The sequence below is a fragment of the Pteropus alecto genome, unplaced genomic scaffold, assembly GCF_000325575.1.
Source record: "Pteropus alecto unplaced genomic scaffold, ASM32557v1 scaffold86, whole genome shotgun sequence".
Classification (NCBI taxonomy): Eukaryota; Metazoa; Chordata; class Mammalia; order Chiroptera; family Pteropodidae; genus Pteropus; species Pteropus alecto.
This window is the reverse complement of record NW_006442109.1, coordinates 18,891,002-18,911,081: the sequence shown is the minus strand read 5'-3', so window position 1 is coordinate 18,911,081 and position 20,080 is coordinate 18,891,002. Positions and strand designations below refer to the sequence as shown.

Below are 20,080 nucleotides of genomic sequence, written 5' to 3'. Positions count from 1 at the left end.
TTGAATTGTTTCTACCTTTGGGATATTATGGGTAATGCTACTATGAACATTCATATGCATGTTTCTGTGTGGGAATATGTTTTCATTTCTCTGGATCTATACCTAGAAGTAGAATTGCTGGTTCATTCGGTAATTCTGTTTAACTTTTGAGGAACTGCCAAATTGTTTTCTGCAGTGGCTGTGCCATTTTATAGTATCACTGGCAATATAATATGGTTCTTATTTCTCTGCATTCTTGGTAAAACTTATTTTCCTTTTTTTATTTTTTAATTATGAGCATCCTAGTGAATGTGAAGTGGTGTCGCATTGTGATTTTGATTTGCATTTCCCTCATGGCTAATGATGTTGATGATTTTTTTGTGTGCTTGCTGGCCACTTGCATATCTTCTTTGAAAAAATATCTTTTTAAGTCCTTTGTCCTTTTTAAAATTGGGTTGCTTGTCTTTTTGTAAGAGCTCTTTATATATTCTGTATATTAAACCCTTCTCATATATATGATTTGCAAATAACTTTCCCCATTCTGTCTTTTCAGATTCTTAACAATGTCTTTTGATGTACAAAAGTTTTTTTATAAAGGTCCAATTATTTATTTTTCTTTTGTTTTACACATGCACACACAATATGGAGGCAGTGGGCGGGCAAAGGACAAGCCAAGAACAAGCCACTGCTGGAATCTGTTGACATTTGCCAAGTTTGAAGAAATAAAGAATCAAAAAATGGCAGTAAACTAAAAATACCTGTTGAGTAATAACATCGGGAATCATTATAATAAAGAAGACAAGAACTTAGAAAAGGTGATTTAGGAAAATTTTACCCTCTGCTTTAATGTATCCTATTTTTCTTTTCTAAAAACGATCATCCCAAGAGGGTTCCATCTGTAATCTACTACGAGAAAATAACGTAGCTTTGAGAAAATGACATACTGGAGAGACTATTACCTTTCAGATGCTGCATACCCAAAACCTACCTTTAACATGCATATAATGAAAGTCATACCCTGGCCATGCTGACAAGGCAGTTGACACAATATCATTTTCCTCCTACATCTACAAAGGAGTGACCTTGATGAGAAAACCAAGCAAAACTGTCCCTCAGAATGGTATAGTTGGTAACTAGTGGAATTTTAAAATTTTTATTTTACACGCTATATTTTATAAAAAAAAGGCAACCAAGTAAAATGTGTGGACTGGAAAATTACTTGTCCATGTAGTGACCTCGTGTGATTATTCTGGTGTGGCAAAGTAAGAATTTAACCACATGATTCTATTCTTTGGGAAAAAATATGACAGCATATTTCTAAAAAACTGTGTCTTACACATGTCTACATCCCATGCCCTAATTAAAACAAACTCATATCCATAGTAGAAAATTAAACATTGGATATTTTCTTAAAATACGGCCTATTAGCTACTAGTTGACAAGCCTCATCTTACCTTTCTTAATGGTTTTATTTTTTTCTTTTTAAGACTGTATTCTGAAACCACGGAAGACCAAATATTTCATTTATATAGCATCATAGTAGATTGAGTAATTTCCTAGCTAACTGCTACAAATCTCACTAAGAAAAAGAAATTAAAAGAGAGAAAATTTAACACCTGTGGTGAAAATAACTCTAAAATGTATTATCTTCTTCCTTACTTCCTCAATTTCATATGCATAGGCTTTGTTCCAATAGTCTGTTTATAAGATGGTTGTTTTAAAACTCAGAATGTGTTTTCCCACAGAAACCATATTGTGAATAGAGGCTGGGTCCTCAGGCCATGCTGCAGGAGTAAAGCTTCCTGCTCATGGTCATGCAGCTCACATTACCTGAGCAGAACAGGAAGACATGAATAAAAATAGATGCACATGCACCCTAAGTTCTACCTACTAGTTGGCCAAAGACTTTAGTCCCCTTGAACACCAGGCCCTGGGCCATTTCCGAGATTTCCTCCGGTCTGGAATCCACCCTGGATATAACTGATACACTTAAATATACCTCCTGAAATCAGAAATGCCTGAGAAGAAAGCCCAACTCTCCAGTAGGCATCATGGGAAGCGGACCAAAAGCTGCTCATAGCCTATGCAGTCGTATATAAGAGATTCCTGAACAGGGGGAAAAATGTCAGCGTTTTTTTTGGTGATTGTCTTCCCATGAGCACAGGAAAGATAGCTTTGAGCAGGGATACATAGTTTTGCCTCTCTTCCCTTCCCATCAGCTGTCGTTTCTGCCATCAGAGTGCCTGCCACTAACAGTCTCCCCACTTGCAATTTGCTGTTTCCAATCTGTCATCTGACAAAACAGATGACCAGAGCTGTTAGAACTGTGTGTAAATTGAGAGCCAAGCTCTGAGAGATAGCCAGAGATCCTCTCCTTCAGGAGAGCATGTAGTAGTTTTCCTGGTAGCCTTTTCTTTTATTCTCAGAGCTTTTCTTATCTAATTCCCTGTTTGACAGTCTCAAAAAGCTGACCTCCATTTGCAAGAGGTGTTCCTATTGTATGGTACAGAGAACACACTGGAATCAAAGAAATATATATTTTAGTTCAGGTACCCAACACAACACTTAGCCTGGGGACCTTGAGACTCAATCTGTGTTTCATTTTCTCACTAGTAAAAATGGTATAAAGATATAGAGTCAGTGTAGTATAATGAATTAAAAGTTGTAAACTGCTTTAGAATTAGGTATTATGAAAATACTGATCTTTAAAAAGAACTATCATCATTCTTAGAGGTCTATAAACTATGGCTGCTTTCGTAAATAAAGTTTTATTGGAACACAGCCTCACTCACGCTTTATGTATTGTCTATGGCTTCTCTTGTGCTACAGGGCAGAGTTCAGTAGTTGCAATAGAGATCACATGGCCCACAAAGTTGAAATGTTTACTATCCAGCCCTTTACAAAAAAGTGTTTCTGACCTACCTTATCAAGAAGTGTTTTATTTTCAAGGAAGTAAGGTTTTATTTTCCCACAAAAAAATACAGCTGCTTAATATGGCATATTTCACCATATTCTATAAGCTTAACAGAAGGCCTTCAATAATAATGTTATATTAATAACACACAAGAAACTTATTACACAAGTTTTTTGCTATGTAAATCCATTACTGTGAACAGAAAAGTCCTCTGAATCATTTAAATTCAATTTTTAAAAAGAACGATGTGCTCAGATTTGAGAGTTATTTCCGGTGTGTATTTTAGGGGAAAAAATCAGCACTACATTATCCCGATTGTGTCTCACAGCAATGAAGGCAACAAAGCTGCCCACAGATGTCAGTGCCAAACACACTGTGGAAACTCAAAGATTAATCAAAATGACATCTCCAATTTTTTTCACTTCTTAATCAGGCCTAAACATCATGGGACATTCGGCAAACCAATAAGCAAAACTAGATATCCTCATCACTCTGAACCCGCCAGCACTATATTTTTATCCAGAAGCTGAGGACCCTCACTATGACATAAGTATTTCTCTCCTTTGGTTTTTACCTCTTCTATGATATGACATGCCCATCTATGAGCCTGAAGCTCACCCATCACAGAAAACGCCTCTTACTATTTCAAGATAAAATGGGCATGGGGGCACATGGCTCTAGAATATGTTTGCACATTCTACCAAAGAGACTTATGAATAAAAAAGGAATAGGCTGTTATAAAGTGACTGTGAAAAACTGAAGTCTTATATCCCATCTTCCACACCTGGGGGATGGTAGTACAAGGACTGACCTACACTCCGTTCCCCCAACCTTCCTCTGCCTTTTTTTCTAGGCCCCTTTTCCCAAATCTTTTTCCCACTGACACCTCCTATTTTCTCTCTCTGAGTTCTGCATTTGCTCAAGTGCTGAAAGATCTGATAAATGCACTAGTGTCAATTTATTTATATTTAGAGGAGACAGAGTGCTGAAGAAAAGGAGCAAAAAATAGGTCTGTTCATACATGGAAGTAAGTTCGAACCTTTTAGCAAAGTTAAAGGCCCAGACAAAACTGGCTAGAGTAGAAAAGATACAGACTTGTACCTGAGGAGGTGAGATACCCTCTTTGAACTCCAGAAACTCTAGGGGAGACTTGGAGGAGAAGGCTAAGAATATGTCCACAGTTGAGCAGCCATCATTTAAGAGCCATCACAATTGGCCAATGTTAAAATGAACTCATTTGTACTCAATCGACTGAAGCCCAAGAATATTTGGGTTAGTTCATTCATTCGTGCATTCACCTATTCATGTGCCAGTCACATCAGTGAATGAGCACTTTTTATATAGCCTCATAGATCTTTTTTCAAACTAATTGTTTTTGTCTTAGCTGGTATTTTTAACTCTAACTTTATGAAAGTATAACTGGAAAAGCTTCCTGACCCTGAAGTTTCCTACCTCTATAGGAAAAGGATGAAACAGAAATCGAGTACAATAAATATGATGGAAGCACCTCAGCTAGCTGAAATCTAGCTTGTGAAAGAAAAAGTAGATCATTAAATTTTAAGCAAACTTGGAATTGCAGTTTGATGGGAACCCAAAACAAAGCTTATACAAGACTAAAAGGAGTAACATGAACTTACTTAAAAGGAATGAATGGGTGAGGAAAGGAGGCTGCCAGCCACCTCCACAGAGCACTGTGGAGCTCAAATGAGGTCATCAATGGGAGGATGCTTTGAAAAAGTGAAGAGGCACATCACAAATGTGAAGAAATTGATACAAATTGTTAGTAGTATCTTTCACTAATTATAACCTCCATCTTAGGTTGAGTTAAGGTTGTTTACTAACTATTAATGTAGATAACCAAGAGATCAACAGCCTCCAATCTCACTTGGAACAAATATTCCATAAGTTAATTTGGCAAGAAACATGTCCTTATTATTTGATATAGCAATTCTAAAACTTTTGTTTTTAATAGAAAACAATATAAATAACCAATAGGAGATTCCTGAGTTAAAGTATGGTGTGTCCCTAATGGTCACTATGCTGATTATTGTCCATTTAACAACTTATTCCATTCTTTCCTTACCCTTTTTGTGTCCTGCTCTGTGCCCCTGGCTGATGCCTAGAACTGAACATCCTTCTCCTGTGACCTGAAGTCAGCTAATGGAAATGACTGCACAAGGAGGAGAGAAAAGAGAATTTCCAACTCTCTGTCTCTCTGTCCTGCATCTCTGGTGGGAGCTGATTCTCTCCCATGACTTTAAGGAGTAACTGCTCTTCCTCGGCTTCGGCTCTCATTGGGTTCTAGTAACAGTATTTTCTCTGCTTGTCACTTCAGCCCTGGATGTTGTAAGAGCTTCCTGATACTGCCGGTGTCTGGGTGATGGGGGCCTCACTATCCATTCCTTGTCTGTTCCCTAATCTCTATCCACACATTTGTTAATAGTCCCTTCATTAAAGTGTCTTCATGCGACCCACCTGGGTTGAATTCAGTTTCCTGCCAGGATAGTGACTGAAACACAATATAGACCTCTTTTTATTCACATAGAAAGATATCTGACAGAAATAGATCAAAATGTTCACAGCAGTTTTATTTGGGAGGGGAGATTATTTGTTTTTCTTTACATTTCTCTGTATTTTTCAAATGTTCTACAATGTTTGATTATGTATTTTTGGAGTATAAAAAATAATAAAATTAAAATACAATGTGGGAATAAACGTGGTCTCAAGAAGTAACAGCGGTTTGGCTTCCCTTCTTTACTACTCACCTCATCAAAAAATACATTTAAAAAAAAAGCCTCATACCCTAAATGGTATTATAATGGGGCAGTAGAATCATTAACACTTGTGAGTGATATCTCTGTATTCTTGCTGGATTCTATTTTCTAGGAAAAATACATTCGATTAGCAAATATTCACAACTGAAAACAATGCAATTGTACACATTTATAACTGCACATGTTTGATAGACTCACATTTCACAAGCAAAAGTCAAGATTTTGCTGCATTCTTTGATGATGGTAGTGATAAAGATAATAATAATAGTTAACTATTACTAAGGGCTTAGCATCTATTGCTACTGTTTAAGCACTATAGGTATTAGTCCATTTAATCCTAACAGAAAGGCAGCACTATTACTCCCATTACACAGATGAGGAAATTGACATGTGGAAAAGCCAAATATTTGCCCAAGGTCATATGGCTCTTCCTTAGCAGGCCCAGAGGCAAGCCCAGGCTTATTTTATCCATTATATTTAACTGTTATTCAGGTTGATAGATCACTTAAGAATTCTAAAACTCTCCTAATTTTGTATGTATCTTGCAAAGAACCATGAGGACCCTCATATTTGTTTACTACTTGTTGGCTGTGCAATCTTGCACATTACAAATCAGAGCTACAAATTCCTCACCAATAAAATGGAGAATAATACCTTTCCTTCCTATCCTAGAAGCTGTGACAATCTAATAGGAAAACGATCACAAAAGCCTGTCAAAGCTATAAAGCAAGGTAGACATGTAAGGCAGATTATGTTGTATACTTGCTATACACCAGTACATTAGCCACTATCATTAACGCATGAAAGTCAAATGTAAAGAAAATAGCAATTATTTTGGGGAAGTATGGCTATAAACTATAATATTATAAACTATCCAGTCTGTTAATAACAGCCAACATAAAACCACCAATGATTAATCAATAAAAATCATGCAATGGTTTCAGTGAAATGTACTCTCCAGTGCACTCTCCTGACTCATTCATTAATTACCTCACCATATTTGATATGTTCCCAGCATTTGCCTGAAATGTGTTACTCTCAATCTGAAGTTATATATCAAAGGTTTCTTAAAAACTTTAAAGTTCAAACTATACATTCTCTACAATATCAAAAGTTCAATTAAGTCACTCAATTTTCAGATTCCCTGACTTAACTTTTTAAGGTTTTGTAATTAATTATATTCCATTATTACTGATCATCAATTAACTCAAAATGTTGCCGAGATGGTGAGCATGCTGAAGAAGGCAAAATTTAATGATAATTTGAGACTCGTAGGACACTAAATTTCTTTCTTGTTAATAATTAAAGTAGATAACTTATGTTTTTATTTATAGCTTCCAGAAATATCCGGCTCATTTCTGTGCACTGCCCTGTCAGCTAATCATCAGTTGGTCAGTATCTGACTTGGGCTGTTGTGTTTTATTTTCCACACCAACCTTCAAGTGAAGCCATTAAATGCAGCTCAAGCAAAAGTTAACGCAAATTAGGTCATCCACATATTCTCGGGAATTCTCCACCCAGCCAAATGCTCTGATGCATAAATATATAAAGGATGAAAAGAAGTAAAATTTCAATTTACCAGTTTCAATCTCCCAGATGTAAACAGAGTCATCTGCACATCCAACAATTAAAAAATTCTCAGCTGGGTGCCATTTTATCATCCTCACAGGGAACAGGTGTTTCCGGGCACAAAAGAGGTACCTCTTCTCCTCAAGGTGAAGGAGAGCCACAGAATGATCACTGCATACACAGCAGACGACCTGATTACATCTTAGCTATGGAAAACAAAACAAAACAAAACAAAACAAAACAAAACAAAAATATTTGTTAAGTAAACAGTCAAATACTTTCTTCAAAATTAAATTAGATTTTCTCCCTAGTAACATAAAATTTTCGTTAAGCCCCATTTACAAAATGACATTTCTGCACCTCTCCACATAACACTCTACATAGGAGCATTAAACACTGAGTAGATTTTAAAACCAACAACCTATTAGGAAGGTCAAGAGATGTGAGTAAAAAGAATTCCAGGCCAGATCTACTTATAAGATAAATGGAAGTACTTGACCATCACTCAGCAAATTCAGGCAGTGAGGCAGACATCGGAAATAACGCTGAATAAAATAAACCCCAAAACTAATTTGCTGCCACAAAAAGAAGCTATTTGTAGACACAGGCTTAGGCCCAAGGGTATCATGAACTGGTATTTTCCACTTAAAGCCTCAAAATGTAATTTGGTGCTGTTCCCAGAACTATACAGATTCTAATCCAAACAGGAAACTCAGTGTAGACACAATCTAAATGAGGTAAACATTAGATAGTTCCCAATGAATGTATAGTCTCAAAGACATAAGGACCAAAAATAAGCTCATGGGACAAAGATTCTTAAGATACTTTTTAAAAAGTCAGCATGTGGTTACCTTGAACACAGTTTAGGACAAAGACCATCCATGATGGCTGCCGCTGAGGTTAATCTGGAGGGAGCTGATAGGGCAACTCTGTGCCTCACCCTGAGAGCCATGTAATAGTCAGCCCATGAATGGGGATGGAGTGGGATGGGGTGCAGGAAGGAGGGGAGCAGGTAGTGGTTCTTCTACCTTCTCTGTTTCTTTTCTAATTACTTTGCTGTATGGATGTTCCTATTGTCACTAAGGCAACTAGCCAGAGTTTCAGCTGCTGTGTTTAAAGCATCAGTTGGGATGCCTTGAGAACCTCCCAGTGCCCATCACTTTCTGTGGGGATTAGAGAGCAAGTTATTCTTCCTAAATCTTTTTTAAGGAAATCACAGAAATTCTGAGGAAAAAAATCGCAGGTTATCCCAAATCGCCACATGGAAGTTTTTTTTCAAGTCACATAACTTTATTTAACGGTTTTTTAAATTGTTTATATTGCTGAAATATTGCTTTTATTATGTCTTGCTACAAAAATACAGTGTTAGTTTTCTCTGAGTTTACTATGGAGCTGGTTTTTTAAATATTACCATGGAGAAATAATTTTTATAAACCAAATCAACTAACTTAAAAATTCAGGAAACTCAAAAGTTGGTTGTTCATATTTAGACAAATATATATCAGCTCTATGGAATTTATGTTGACATTTACATGAGAAATTATACTTGAAATTATTTCCTTTTGCTCAGCACAAAGTAGATGCTCATAAATTTCGTAAAGCTTATTATTTGTTAAATAAATGAAAGGAGAAAAATCAACATTTAAGAAAAAGGCAATATAACTATCAATATTATTATAAAAGTACATTATTAAAGGCAACGGTTGATTTTTAATTTGTAGATTCCTTTACATTTGAATGGTTTTAAACTGTCTGTTACTTTTATACTTTTATTAAAAATGAAAAGATAATTTTGTTAAAAATTAAGCTATAGAACTGGGGGAAAAAAAAGAATATAACTGCGTAAAGAGAATTAACCGGCTTTCAGAAAGCCAAGAATTGACAAAACCACTTCTTTAGAACCAAATTGTATAAACTGTAATAATAACAAAATGCATGTAAAAAGATTAGAAAGGAATGCATAAAAACCATCTAGCTGTAATGTTAAATAACTTTAAAATTCATATGTGTTTTACTGTTTGTCTTAACTCACTCTGAAGTTCTCTGGTGACATCAAAAGACTTGTTACTGGACCAGCTTCCAAAAAGAATTTATGCAAAATTTCTTCAGTAAAGATATTCCACAAGATGACACATGAGTCCTGGTCTCCAGACACCAGCCAACTTTGGTCTAATTTTGAAGAGAGACCATGTGGGTAAAGTAATGAAATAACGCTTTGGTGATGGCCTTTGAGAACTTTTTGAGGAAGGGAATCTGGAAAACAACGAAGCATCAGATAATACAAAAGTTATTTTTGTTCAAGAAATAGTCCTGGGATTGTCTTTTATGAACTTTTAATGTAAAAAACAACAACAACAACAACATATAATTAAAGGTAAGCAGTTGGCTAAGAAAACTAATAAACAACCCTTGGACCATCACAAAAGGCAAGTGACTACTCATAAGCCAGAGCACACTTTTGATCCAGCACTAACATTGGTTGTTCAAAATCTACTATTTAAGGATGTTAGCAAGTTACCAATAACAGTGCCATGAAATAGCAAATGCTGTTCTAAAAGAGTGAACAATTTTGAACATTTTGCCTCTACAAAAATAATCTTTCAGAACACTACTGCTGACCTTTAAATTAGCACAACTAATTTAGTATAAAAGAAAAGCAAAGTTTCACAGATTTTTGCTTTCAAAGATATTAGAGATTACCTAAACTTTACAGATAAAGTATCTGAGGCTCAGAGAGGTTAAGTGACTTGAATCAAGCATGAAAAAGCACAGCATGTGTAAGAGCACAGCTTTGTTGTTCAACAAATCTTGCTTTGTTTTTCTGGGTCTATCACTCACTACATGTGTCACCATGGGTAACTTGCTTTTTCCTTCTAAGCCACAGGTACTGTATCTGAAAAGTTGGCATAATAATAGCACTTACTTCACACAAGACAGTTGTGTGAAATAAATAAAGTAATGTCCATAATTTCTTAGTATTGGCACTTGGTAGGAAAATGGGTATTTCATACCACAGCTGTACTAGAACACAGGGCTAGTGACACCCAGTTTCCACACTGCTTCTTCCTTCATTAACTCAACCTAAAAAAACTTGGGAAGGACCACGGACCACAAACTCTCTTTATTGAAATTAATAATGAGTCCCAAGGAGTCATTATTACTTCTGTTAAATAATCACTAGTTATTTCTATAAGGCACATCCTCACTTGATATCCCCTAAGCAAACCAAGATGAATATTAATTCAGATCCTTCAAGTCAAATGGAAGTTTCTGATTGTTTTCTGGATAAGAGAATCAGCCTTGGCAAAAAATGCTGAGGTCTTAACACTTTTTCACTTTTAACAGCAGCCATTGAACTGTATAGCAGTACATTACCTCTCCTCGGTTCATTGCTATTTATTCTATTTCAGTCAACCACTGAATGGCCAATTACTAACATTTATTAAGTTGCCAAAGTAAGCACAATACAATAGTAGGCAATGTAACAAGTTTTTTTTTAAATTGAGATTTGGTCTTTACTCTTAAGGACCTTGTAGTCAAGTAGGATGGGTACAATAAAAAATGGGATATGAATTTATTTACATATATCCAAATCTCAATCAACTCCTACATCTCCTTCCTTTACATAAGACAATTTACTGGGTAACAGTCTTTATTTGATAGATATTTGTTGTTGCAATGCACAAAGATGTATAAGAACATATTTATGTTTCATTAACAAAGAAATAAAAAATTCAAATAGAAAGATACACTTTTCTCCAGATTGGCAAAGATTAAAAAGTTTAATGACATCTAAATTTGGCTAAGGTTTAGGGAAAAGGTATTTGGCTTTTAGTAGACACACATGTATTCATGTTCTTTTAGTAAACGCGCATGATTCATATTCTTTAGAGAACATTTTTAGATATATTTTCAAAATTAAAAATATATACAAATGTTGATCCAGTAATTCTGATAATATTATAGATACATACTCATATATGTGCAAAGGTAGTTAATTCTGCATTGTCTCAGTAGCCAAAGACTAGAAAAAGTTAAATAGCCATTAATTAGGTACTTAAAAAAATTAAAATTTGATTATTAACCATATAAAATGAGCTCATAACTAATATGCTCTAAAATACTGTATTAAGATTTGTTTAAGGACATTTTGACAAAGTATGTAGAATATGTTTTTATTTGTATAAACTAATTAAAGGAATGTATACCATTATGTTGGTATATGCTCATATATGCATAGAAAAATTTGAGAAGGGTATAAAGAAACTTATTCGCAGTTGCCTTTAGTGAAGAAATAGGAAGGTTAAGAAGGGAGAGAAACATATTTCTCATTGTATAACCTTCTGTTTGACTTTTTAAAAAGTATATATGTTTTACTTTAACATTAAAACATGTACAAATTTATTAGTAAATGCCAGCAATATTTTTTAAGCTTTGGCAACCTTCTTAGTATAGATTTTTAAAGTTGAAATTTAAATAAATTAAATATATAGTGTTGAATAAAATTTAATGACCTTTTAATAAAGAACCGCCTTCTAGAAGACCTGCTTTGGCAGCATTCAAAGCCTGTGTAATGAAAATTGTCCCATCTTCACAGCCACATACTAGTTTATCCAGACTTGGAACATACTCTGATGAAGTGACTACTGCAGTTCCAGCTCCATCTTTAAACCCACTGAAGTAGTCAATAATATTTTGTGACATGATATGATGCTTATCAAAATTATCTTGAAGGGTCCAGGTAGTAGTTATTGGTATTTCTAAAAAAAAAACGCACAAAAAGGAAAAATTTGATTTATATAGTCATCATAGATATGGAAAATATTATCAAGGCACAATCCCTTGGGGGTACATAGAGGTTCTTTTGCCATCCTAATAATGGGATACAGGCAGAAAGGTTCTCTTGCTATCCACTGCCTTCACTTGAAATGCAACTTTATTGGTTATCTGTCCTTCAAGGACAGATGTGTATTAGTGCATTCATTTTAGACTGAGGTCAACTGAAAAGAAATGGGAAATTCTTGCAGTGATGTAAAATAGTGGACCAATCTCATGAGTTCCCTACTTGCCTTAGCAATGTTAAGAAGGAAAATCGGGGGTCTTCTAGTTGTGTGAGGTAAATGAAAGAAATTTATTCTCTAAATGTCAAGGATGGGAATATCTCAAAATCATACCGTAGCCCAAGCTGCCCTATCTAGGGCTACCAAGAGCACTACTTGCCATTATATATAGCTGACCACCAAAGTATTTGAACTGGGCCTCAAGCAGGCTCAGGAAGTGAGAGAGGCTTGGCATCCAGAAGCAAAGAGAAGTTAAAGTCAACCTACATCTCTATGAAAGGACCTCTATGATCTTGCCACAGTGACTGTGTAAACCTCAACCCGAACCTTAGAGTAGCACGAAGAGTTGCCATAAATCTATGGTTCTAATGATAAAGAAGGTTGACTAGATGTTTAATTCTGCTGCTGGAAGTACAACAGACATGAGAAATCCTAGAGCCGCCATCAAGTAGGCTCAGCAGTGGGCATGGTACATTTTTTAACCCTTAAAATTGACTTGTAAGAAACTTTTCCACGTACCATACCAAGCTCTAAGTCTATTTCTTGACCCATTTCTTATGAATCTAGGTCTCAATAAATCATTTTGAAAACATTTGAGACAGGGACACTAAAAGTTACACTAGTGAAATTGTTAACTAATGAAAACTTGTGCTTAGAAATACAAGTATTAAGAACCTTGTTTCTGCTGTGCCCCAGACAATGATTCACGGAGATGATACACTGACTTTGGAATAAAGGGAAAAGAATAAGACGGGTTCCTCAATTTGGAATACATAGTCTCAGGAGTTTGAAAGTTCTCCACAGTAATGTTTACTCTGATTATTTCAGTTTTTAATTCTAAGAAAAATTAAAATAAGCAAACATTAAATCGTCTAATCATTCAAACTGTTGAACTTACTTCCCAAATTTATATCTGTGCTTGCTGTTCCAAGCAGCTATAATAATAACAACAGAAAAATTGATTGAGAAAAAATTGGTAGAGCATATAGACATGACAAATTCAAAAACATGAGTATGGTGCATCAGCCTACCCTATAATACTGTTCTCAGCATTCATTTTATTTCAATAAAGCATCACTCGTGCTAAATTAATGTTATTTTGTATTATATCAGTTATATTGTTGTATAAGATCTATAAGCCATTTATGTTGGCATCTAATTCATAGTAGTACACAAGAAAACTTCTCTTCTTTGTAGGCCCATTACTCAACTTAGAAAAACAGTGAGTTAATTATAAACTAATTCTCAGAAGACATGTGATTAGAAATGAAATTATCTTACCTCTAGGGGAACCATCAAACTTGGATACTGGAACATCAGGGATGTGCCACAAAGTAATTCTTCCTGAGACTTCTCCAGAGAAAAGTACCTTATAAAAAGGCTCTTTCTTTTCATTGATGTAACCCATAACAAAGGGAAGGCTCTGGTCCAAAACAAAAATGTTAGCTTTCATGTAGGAAAATATCTAAGTATGAAATGACAGCCACTGTTTTTCACTGGAGGAACAAGACTTCATAGATGAACTAAATTGTTTCCATTTATTTCCACTGTTCCAAAAATTTCAAGAATTATAATCTCTTATTCAAGGCAAAGAAAGTTTTTATAAAATAAAACATGATGCCATCAGTTAGACTTCAGAGGATTAATAATAATACCTAACATTTATTGAACATGTTCTATGTATGTTATATATTATTCTATTAGGGGCTTTACGTGTACTCAGTTAAATAATCCTGTGAAGTTGATATTATCATTGTCTTGACTTTAAAGATGAATAAACTGAGAGTGAAGAGCTTGATTAATCTAAGGTAATATAAACGGCAATGGGCTTTTGAATCTGGCAATTCTGACATAAGAGTTCATGTCTTGATGACAATACTCTACTGTCCACAAAGAAGGCCTGATTTCTTTATGGACCCTTCAGTTCTAATTGTCAGTTAAAATAGCAACGACCAATATTTGTATGGTAATTTGTGTTATTAATATGTTTTCCATTTTCTGTTGACTATTTTTCAGATTTAACATATTTAATTCCAAATTTCCCAATTGGTCACAAAGAATAATAAAAATGGGTCTATAATTTATTAAAATAAATGTTTATATTATTATGATATTAATATAAATATGTATCATGTATTTATAATTTATATAAATGTCATATGTTTATAGAGAGTTATAATTTTGTTGAGGCAGAGTGTGACTATTGGGCATCAGTGCTCTGAAAGATGCTTGCGCTAGTGAATGTACCTATTGAATCTCCTTGCCTTGGTGCAGTGTGGTTGTTCTTTGGGCAGACTCATGTATAGAGATTATGCACAAGATTAAGTGATTAGAAAAACAAAAACTACTTTTGATGTATAAATAAAAAGGCACCCTGAAAAGAAAGCCAACTGCAGGTGCTAGAATTAAGAAGTTTAAGAAAGTGACAGTTCCTAGTCAGAAAACACAAGTGTAAAGATCAAGACTTAAATATAATAGAGGAAAAATTCTATCCTGTATCTTTAGTGAATATTAAGGGCCAAAATACTGCTACGTTTAATTCTCACAACAAAGCTACAAAGTAAGTAAATATTTATTATTATTTATTATTTATAAGTTATTTATTATTCCTGTTATGGAAATAAGGAAACTAAGAAAGAGAACTATTCCAAGACCATCCAACCAAGGTAGGTAATACTCTACAGTCCCAAGAAATGAGAACATTGCAGAAGAGAAAACAGTTCCAGTGAAGTCAGTTCTCTGAATAAATTTTGTTTTATTTTTATTTATTTATTTATTTATTTCAAGATTCAGAAGGCAATTTGGCGTCTTAGAGTTTTCATGGCCATCATTTTTGTCTGTGCTGAAATGTACCGATAAAACTCAGTTAAATTGGCTTCTCAAACTCGCTCAACCTTTAGAAATTTTGAAATTGACTAGCCCAACTCCCTCATGATTTTGATATGGAAATGAAGCTCCAAAGAGGCTGGAGGGTTACTGAAGTTGGGGGCAGCACATCTCCTCCCTCCCCACTCCGTGCGCTGTCCCTACAGCCCATGGTCCTCCTGCTGCTGTTTTCTCCTCTGCCTTCAGCTTCCATACTGCCATTCCTCACTTACTCACACCTATTCCTTGACACCTCCATCCTCCTCCTTCTCATTAGTTCCCTCTCTAGTTCTGCAATTCACCTGAAAATCTGCTCACAGCCCTTTACCATGCGAATTCTGATTTCCTATCATAAGACTCAGTATTATCACAAGAAGTAGCTGTCCCCAAAAAGGTAATAAAATATAGTCATTAAGAATGAATTCTCATGGGCTGACTAGATTCGAATCCTAGTTTTAGCACATACTAACTCTAATAAAAGAGCCAATTACTTGATTTAGGCAATTTACTTAACTTCTTTATGTCTCGTGTTCCCTAACTGTGAAAGAAGGCTAATAAAGGCACCTACTATGTGGGATTACTGTCAAGATTAATGAGTTGATAAGGGTAAGATGCTTAGAATAGTGCCAGGGATTTGGTACATGCTCAGTAAATATTAACCACTCTTATTATCCACTTTCAGAACAATTGAGAATCTCTCCAAAGACCTATTACCAGACCCTGGGGCCAAACTGCCTGGGTTCGGATCCTGAGAATGAACTTCTCCGAACATTGGTTTTAAAATGGGATCACGACAGCAATTGATGTAAATGAAGCAGAGTGTATATTTGACAATAATAAAGACAAAAAAAGTAACCCATCATTATCATCATTGTCATTACTCAGTTCACGCGGCAAATTTCTTACCTGTAATCCTCAGGTTGTTTCTATCCCAGCTATTCCCACCTCAACCCTACAGTCTTACTCCTCACCTAAGACCCTGGGAAGCTCAGCTCCTCATCTTAACAACCAGAAGCCCTGTCACAGGCTTTGATGATCATCAGCTATGATTTGAATCTAAGGAGACTCATAAAGTTACTGGAAGGAAGGGAGAGTCCCTATTCTTGCTACTAGAACTCTATCAGCAGATATGCATCACAAATTGTAACTCTCAAACCATAAGGTTTAATTCTGGAAAAAAAAAAAAGAGTCTAGTCAATACTACACATTTATACAGCACCTTTTTCTAAGCTCAGCTCATTATAACTATCAAACTCATCTCTTCGCCCCACCAAAATGCCTTCATTACCTGCTACCTGCAAGAGCACCTAAGAAGTTCTATATTTAGTGAATAGTGGTGATATTTTAAATAAGGAAAATAATGTCTGACTTTAATTTCTTGGCTAGATAAAGGGTAAGCAAAGGTCTAAGAATGGGTAGACCATCTTCTTTCGGTTTCAGGCTATTCTATTCACATTTCACTGGCTTCCAAGCACTTCCCACTTTTAAAATACAGAAACAATTTGGTTCTCGCAATAAGAATTACTGATAGAAGAACCATTAAATCTTTATTTTCATATTTTGAGAAAGGTAGCTATGCATAAGATTAGTATCTTTTTAAATTAATTTGTAATTGCTGTACTTTTTCCTGGTAGTTGTGTATAGTGTTGATATTTGCAATAGGCTAGAAATTCCTATTTAGCTTTTAGGGAAAACTGTGCTTTATAAATGCATTCTGAAGCTAAATAGGAAGAAAGGGCATGTCCTTTAAAAGTAACTAAAAATACCTTTCTGCATAAGCCACAATACTGCTTTTGTGATGAACAGCAACACAAAGCTCTATGGTTGCTTATAAATGACCTCAGAGTCACTCCTGGGTGCCATAATTCTAAAATTTGCCTATGCCCCAGTGGTACCTGGAGTTCGAATATTTGGCTGACAGCTTCTTAATCAAGTTTTTGCAACAAAACCTCACAGACAGTTAAAGGAACAATCACCGAACTACAGGATTTCCAACAGCTATGCTACCTAATTAAGCAAACCATCATTCTGTAAAAAGGAACATGCTTCCTCGGTTGACACATCAATAATTCAAAACTCTTCCATTCTCCATGAAATACCTTTTTGGATAATTAACTGATGACCAAGTCCAATAGGTTAAAAAACAAAAACAAAAACAAAAACACTGTAGTTAACACTACTATAATAAAGTAACTAAATTTTCAGGCTTCATAGAATGTCAAAGACATAATTTAGTCAAGTAAAAGCTCACAATTATATCCTCAATTCTCTGCCAGGCATCATAATTATATTTGTTTTAACAAGAAAATTTATTCAGAAGAAGAGCTAGGAACATGTGAAAATCATCTCAATATATAGTTAAACTAAACTAAAAAAAAAAAAAAACAGGATATAAAGCATTTGATAGTTTAAAAATGGGAGTAGATATATCAAAATGTTAATAATGTATCAAAGCATCTATTAAAGGTTCAGCGAAAAGCGTGAGTGTGTGTGTGTGGAGAGAAGAAATATAGCAAAAATGTTCACAATTGGTGAATCTAGGTAAAAGGTATATGAGTGAGTGATAATTGTAGTAATCTTGCAACTTCTCAAATATTTGAAAATTTTCCAATTAAAATAAGTAAATATACAAAATAAAGCTATTTAGAGTGAATATCTATAGTGGTAAAAATTGGAATTAATTCCTTTGTTTTTAAACATTTATAATTTTTCCATAATAAATATGTACTGTTTAATCAGACTTAAAAAATAGATTTTTTAAAGTTTTCTCTTCAGTAGCCATTAACAGTTAGATTTGATTTTCTCATTAACAACTTGATGTCTTTCTTCCATTTTTTTCAAGCCTGACTGTTACAGACAAAGCAACACTTATCTAAGAACCAGAATGAAACAGCTTTGAGGCAGTCCCTCTTTTCTTGCATTACCTTATTTTCCTGCACAGAAGTAGAGCACAGTAAATGAGGATAAATGGTCTCTTTAAGCACTCTTCCATCAGCAGGGTATATGCTTTTTGAAAGCCCACTGCGTGGCAAAAAATAAAAAGCAAAGTTTACAACTTTGGAGTTCTTTATTCATTTTCTCTCCCTCCTACTTTCAAAAGCCGGATGGTACCATTCAAGTTTCTAAACTCTAGTTAGAAATTGTTGGGTTAATAATTACAAGTGACTTTTTGAAAACCCAGCACCAGCTGTACAAGTTATACATGGTTAATCTCATTCCTTCATCTCCTGCTGTTTTATACAAAGGCTGAAGCCTACCAAGCCCAGAGTAAATCTTCTAGTGCCAAAGTTGTTTTGTTCTGGTTTTTGATCATGGGCAGCATGCAGAGATTTTTCCATAATAAACCTCCCAAAGTCCATTTTCAACCTGAATGTTTTGTATGCTGCTCCCATCTGAGCCCACCTGTTCAGCAGCTGATAGATGTAACTGTGACCATCTTCCGTCCAGATGATGATTCTGTGAGCAGCAAGCACCTCTCCACCAGCAAAAAACTGCCCACTTCTACCAACTTCAGTGCACAAAAGGGAAAAATCACAATAATCATAAACCTAAAACACAAAGTGAATGATGCACATTAACAAAAGCTTTCAAATTAATCTGGCAATGAGATGAAAGATAAATTGTGCTAATCAAGTCTATTTAGATGACAGTGTTAATGCAACAACATATTAAGTATTACTGATAGGTCACACTGTACTCATGTATCAAGATGTCTTACTAGTACTTATTTTTTATATTCATCCTAAGGTATGTTTCAGTGGCTAAACTTTATTTGGCTATCTCATTCCAGAATGTGTCCATAAGGCAGAGAGACCAAAAATCCCAAAATCTCTATATAATTTATTCTTTCCATATGGATAGTTCAACTTTAGCATTTGAAAATGTATTACGTAAAAGAGCTGATGTAGCAGAAATCCATTGTTAGACCATATATTTTGCATTTTCATTTAAAAAATATATCAAGTGATGGTAAATTAGCTCTTTTTTAAAAATTATTGGAGACATCAGTGAATGTATTCACAAGAAAGAAATGTATATTTCCTAAAACAAATGTAGTAACAGAGCAGAAAAAGAAAAAAAAAATCTATTAATAAGATTAATTTATGTAGGTGAAACATTTTAGTTTTCTTTTGTGTTCTAAAGGGGAAGGCCAATTTTTGAAAATAATCTAGAGATAAATACACATTATTAATATGTTTTTTATTAATAAAATGACCATATACTACTACATATATAATATCTTGAGAAGCAAAACAACTGAATATGAGGAGTAGAAAACTAAAAAAAGTCAGTTATAAAAGACAGGTCACCTATGCTCTGGTAATAATATTATAAACAGTTTGTATCACATTTAAATCACATTCTTATAATTGTTGCACTGAACAAGAAAAATATACTTTTGTATATCACCAGTATATATTGTTATTTTATAATACCTTCCAACATTTAGAAAATACCACTAATAGAAGTCTCTCTGTATATGTGCAAAATCGTATTGTCCGGCAGTTCAGCGAGTCAAGAAATTTGGATTCCTTTTCATAGACATCTTGCTTTTCCTTCAAAAGGAATGGAAACATTTTAGTACCAGTTCTAGGCAATTTATATGTGACTGTATCAGAAGATTTGCTCCATTGAACACCTGAAGTTGATCACACCATTATTATAAAATGAAAAGTACTCCAGTTTCCTTTTAAGTTTCTGAACTAAGAAGTTACTTTGCAAAAGAAAGAGTGAACAGACAACCCACATGGATTCAAGGATTCATTATAAACAATTGTTCAACATTCAACAAACATTCTGTGGTGGAGTAGCCTGGAGCAGAAAACATAAAAATAAGAATAAGTGACTGACTTTCAGACATGGGCAGAGAGACCAAAAAAAAAAAAAAAAAAAACCCAATAATTTTTTAAAACCCCTCC

The 20,080-nt window shown here is 34.6% G+C and overlaps 1 protein-coding gene across 5 annotated transcripts in view; it reads right to left on the bottom strand.

Annotated features, from left to right (window-relative positions):
- WDR72 (WD repeat domain 72) overlaps window positions 1–20,080 on the bottom strand; it is a 202,116-nt gene that overhangs the window by 141,023 nt on the left and 41,013 nt on the right. For all 5 annotated transcript variants that reach the window (XM_015595872.2, XM_025038947.1, XM_025038946.1 and 2 more), the window contains exons 7-13: window positions 19,598–19,717; window positions 18,564–18,709; window positions 18,086–18,182; window positions 13,578–13,719; window positions 11,751–11,996; window positions 9,269–9,489; window positions 7,247–7,442 (exon numbers count right to left, since the gene is read on the bottom strand). In XM_015595872.2, the coding sequence (XP_015451358.1) occupies window positions 7,247–7,442; window positions 9,269–9,489; window positions 11,751–11,996; window positions 13,578–13,719; window positions 18,086–18,182; window positions 18,564–18,709; window positions 19,598–19,717 (1,168 nt within the window). The remainder of the gene's footprint in view (window positions 1–7,246; window positions 7,443–9,268; window positions 9,490–11,750; window positions 11,997–13,577; window positions 13,720–18,085; window positions 18,183–18,563; window positions 18,710–19,597; window positions 19,718–20,080) is intronic.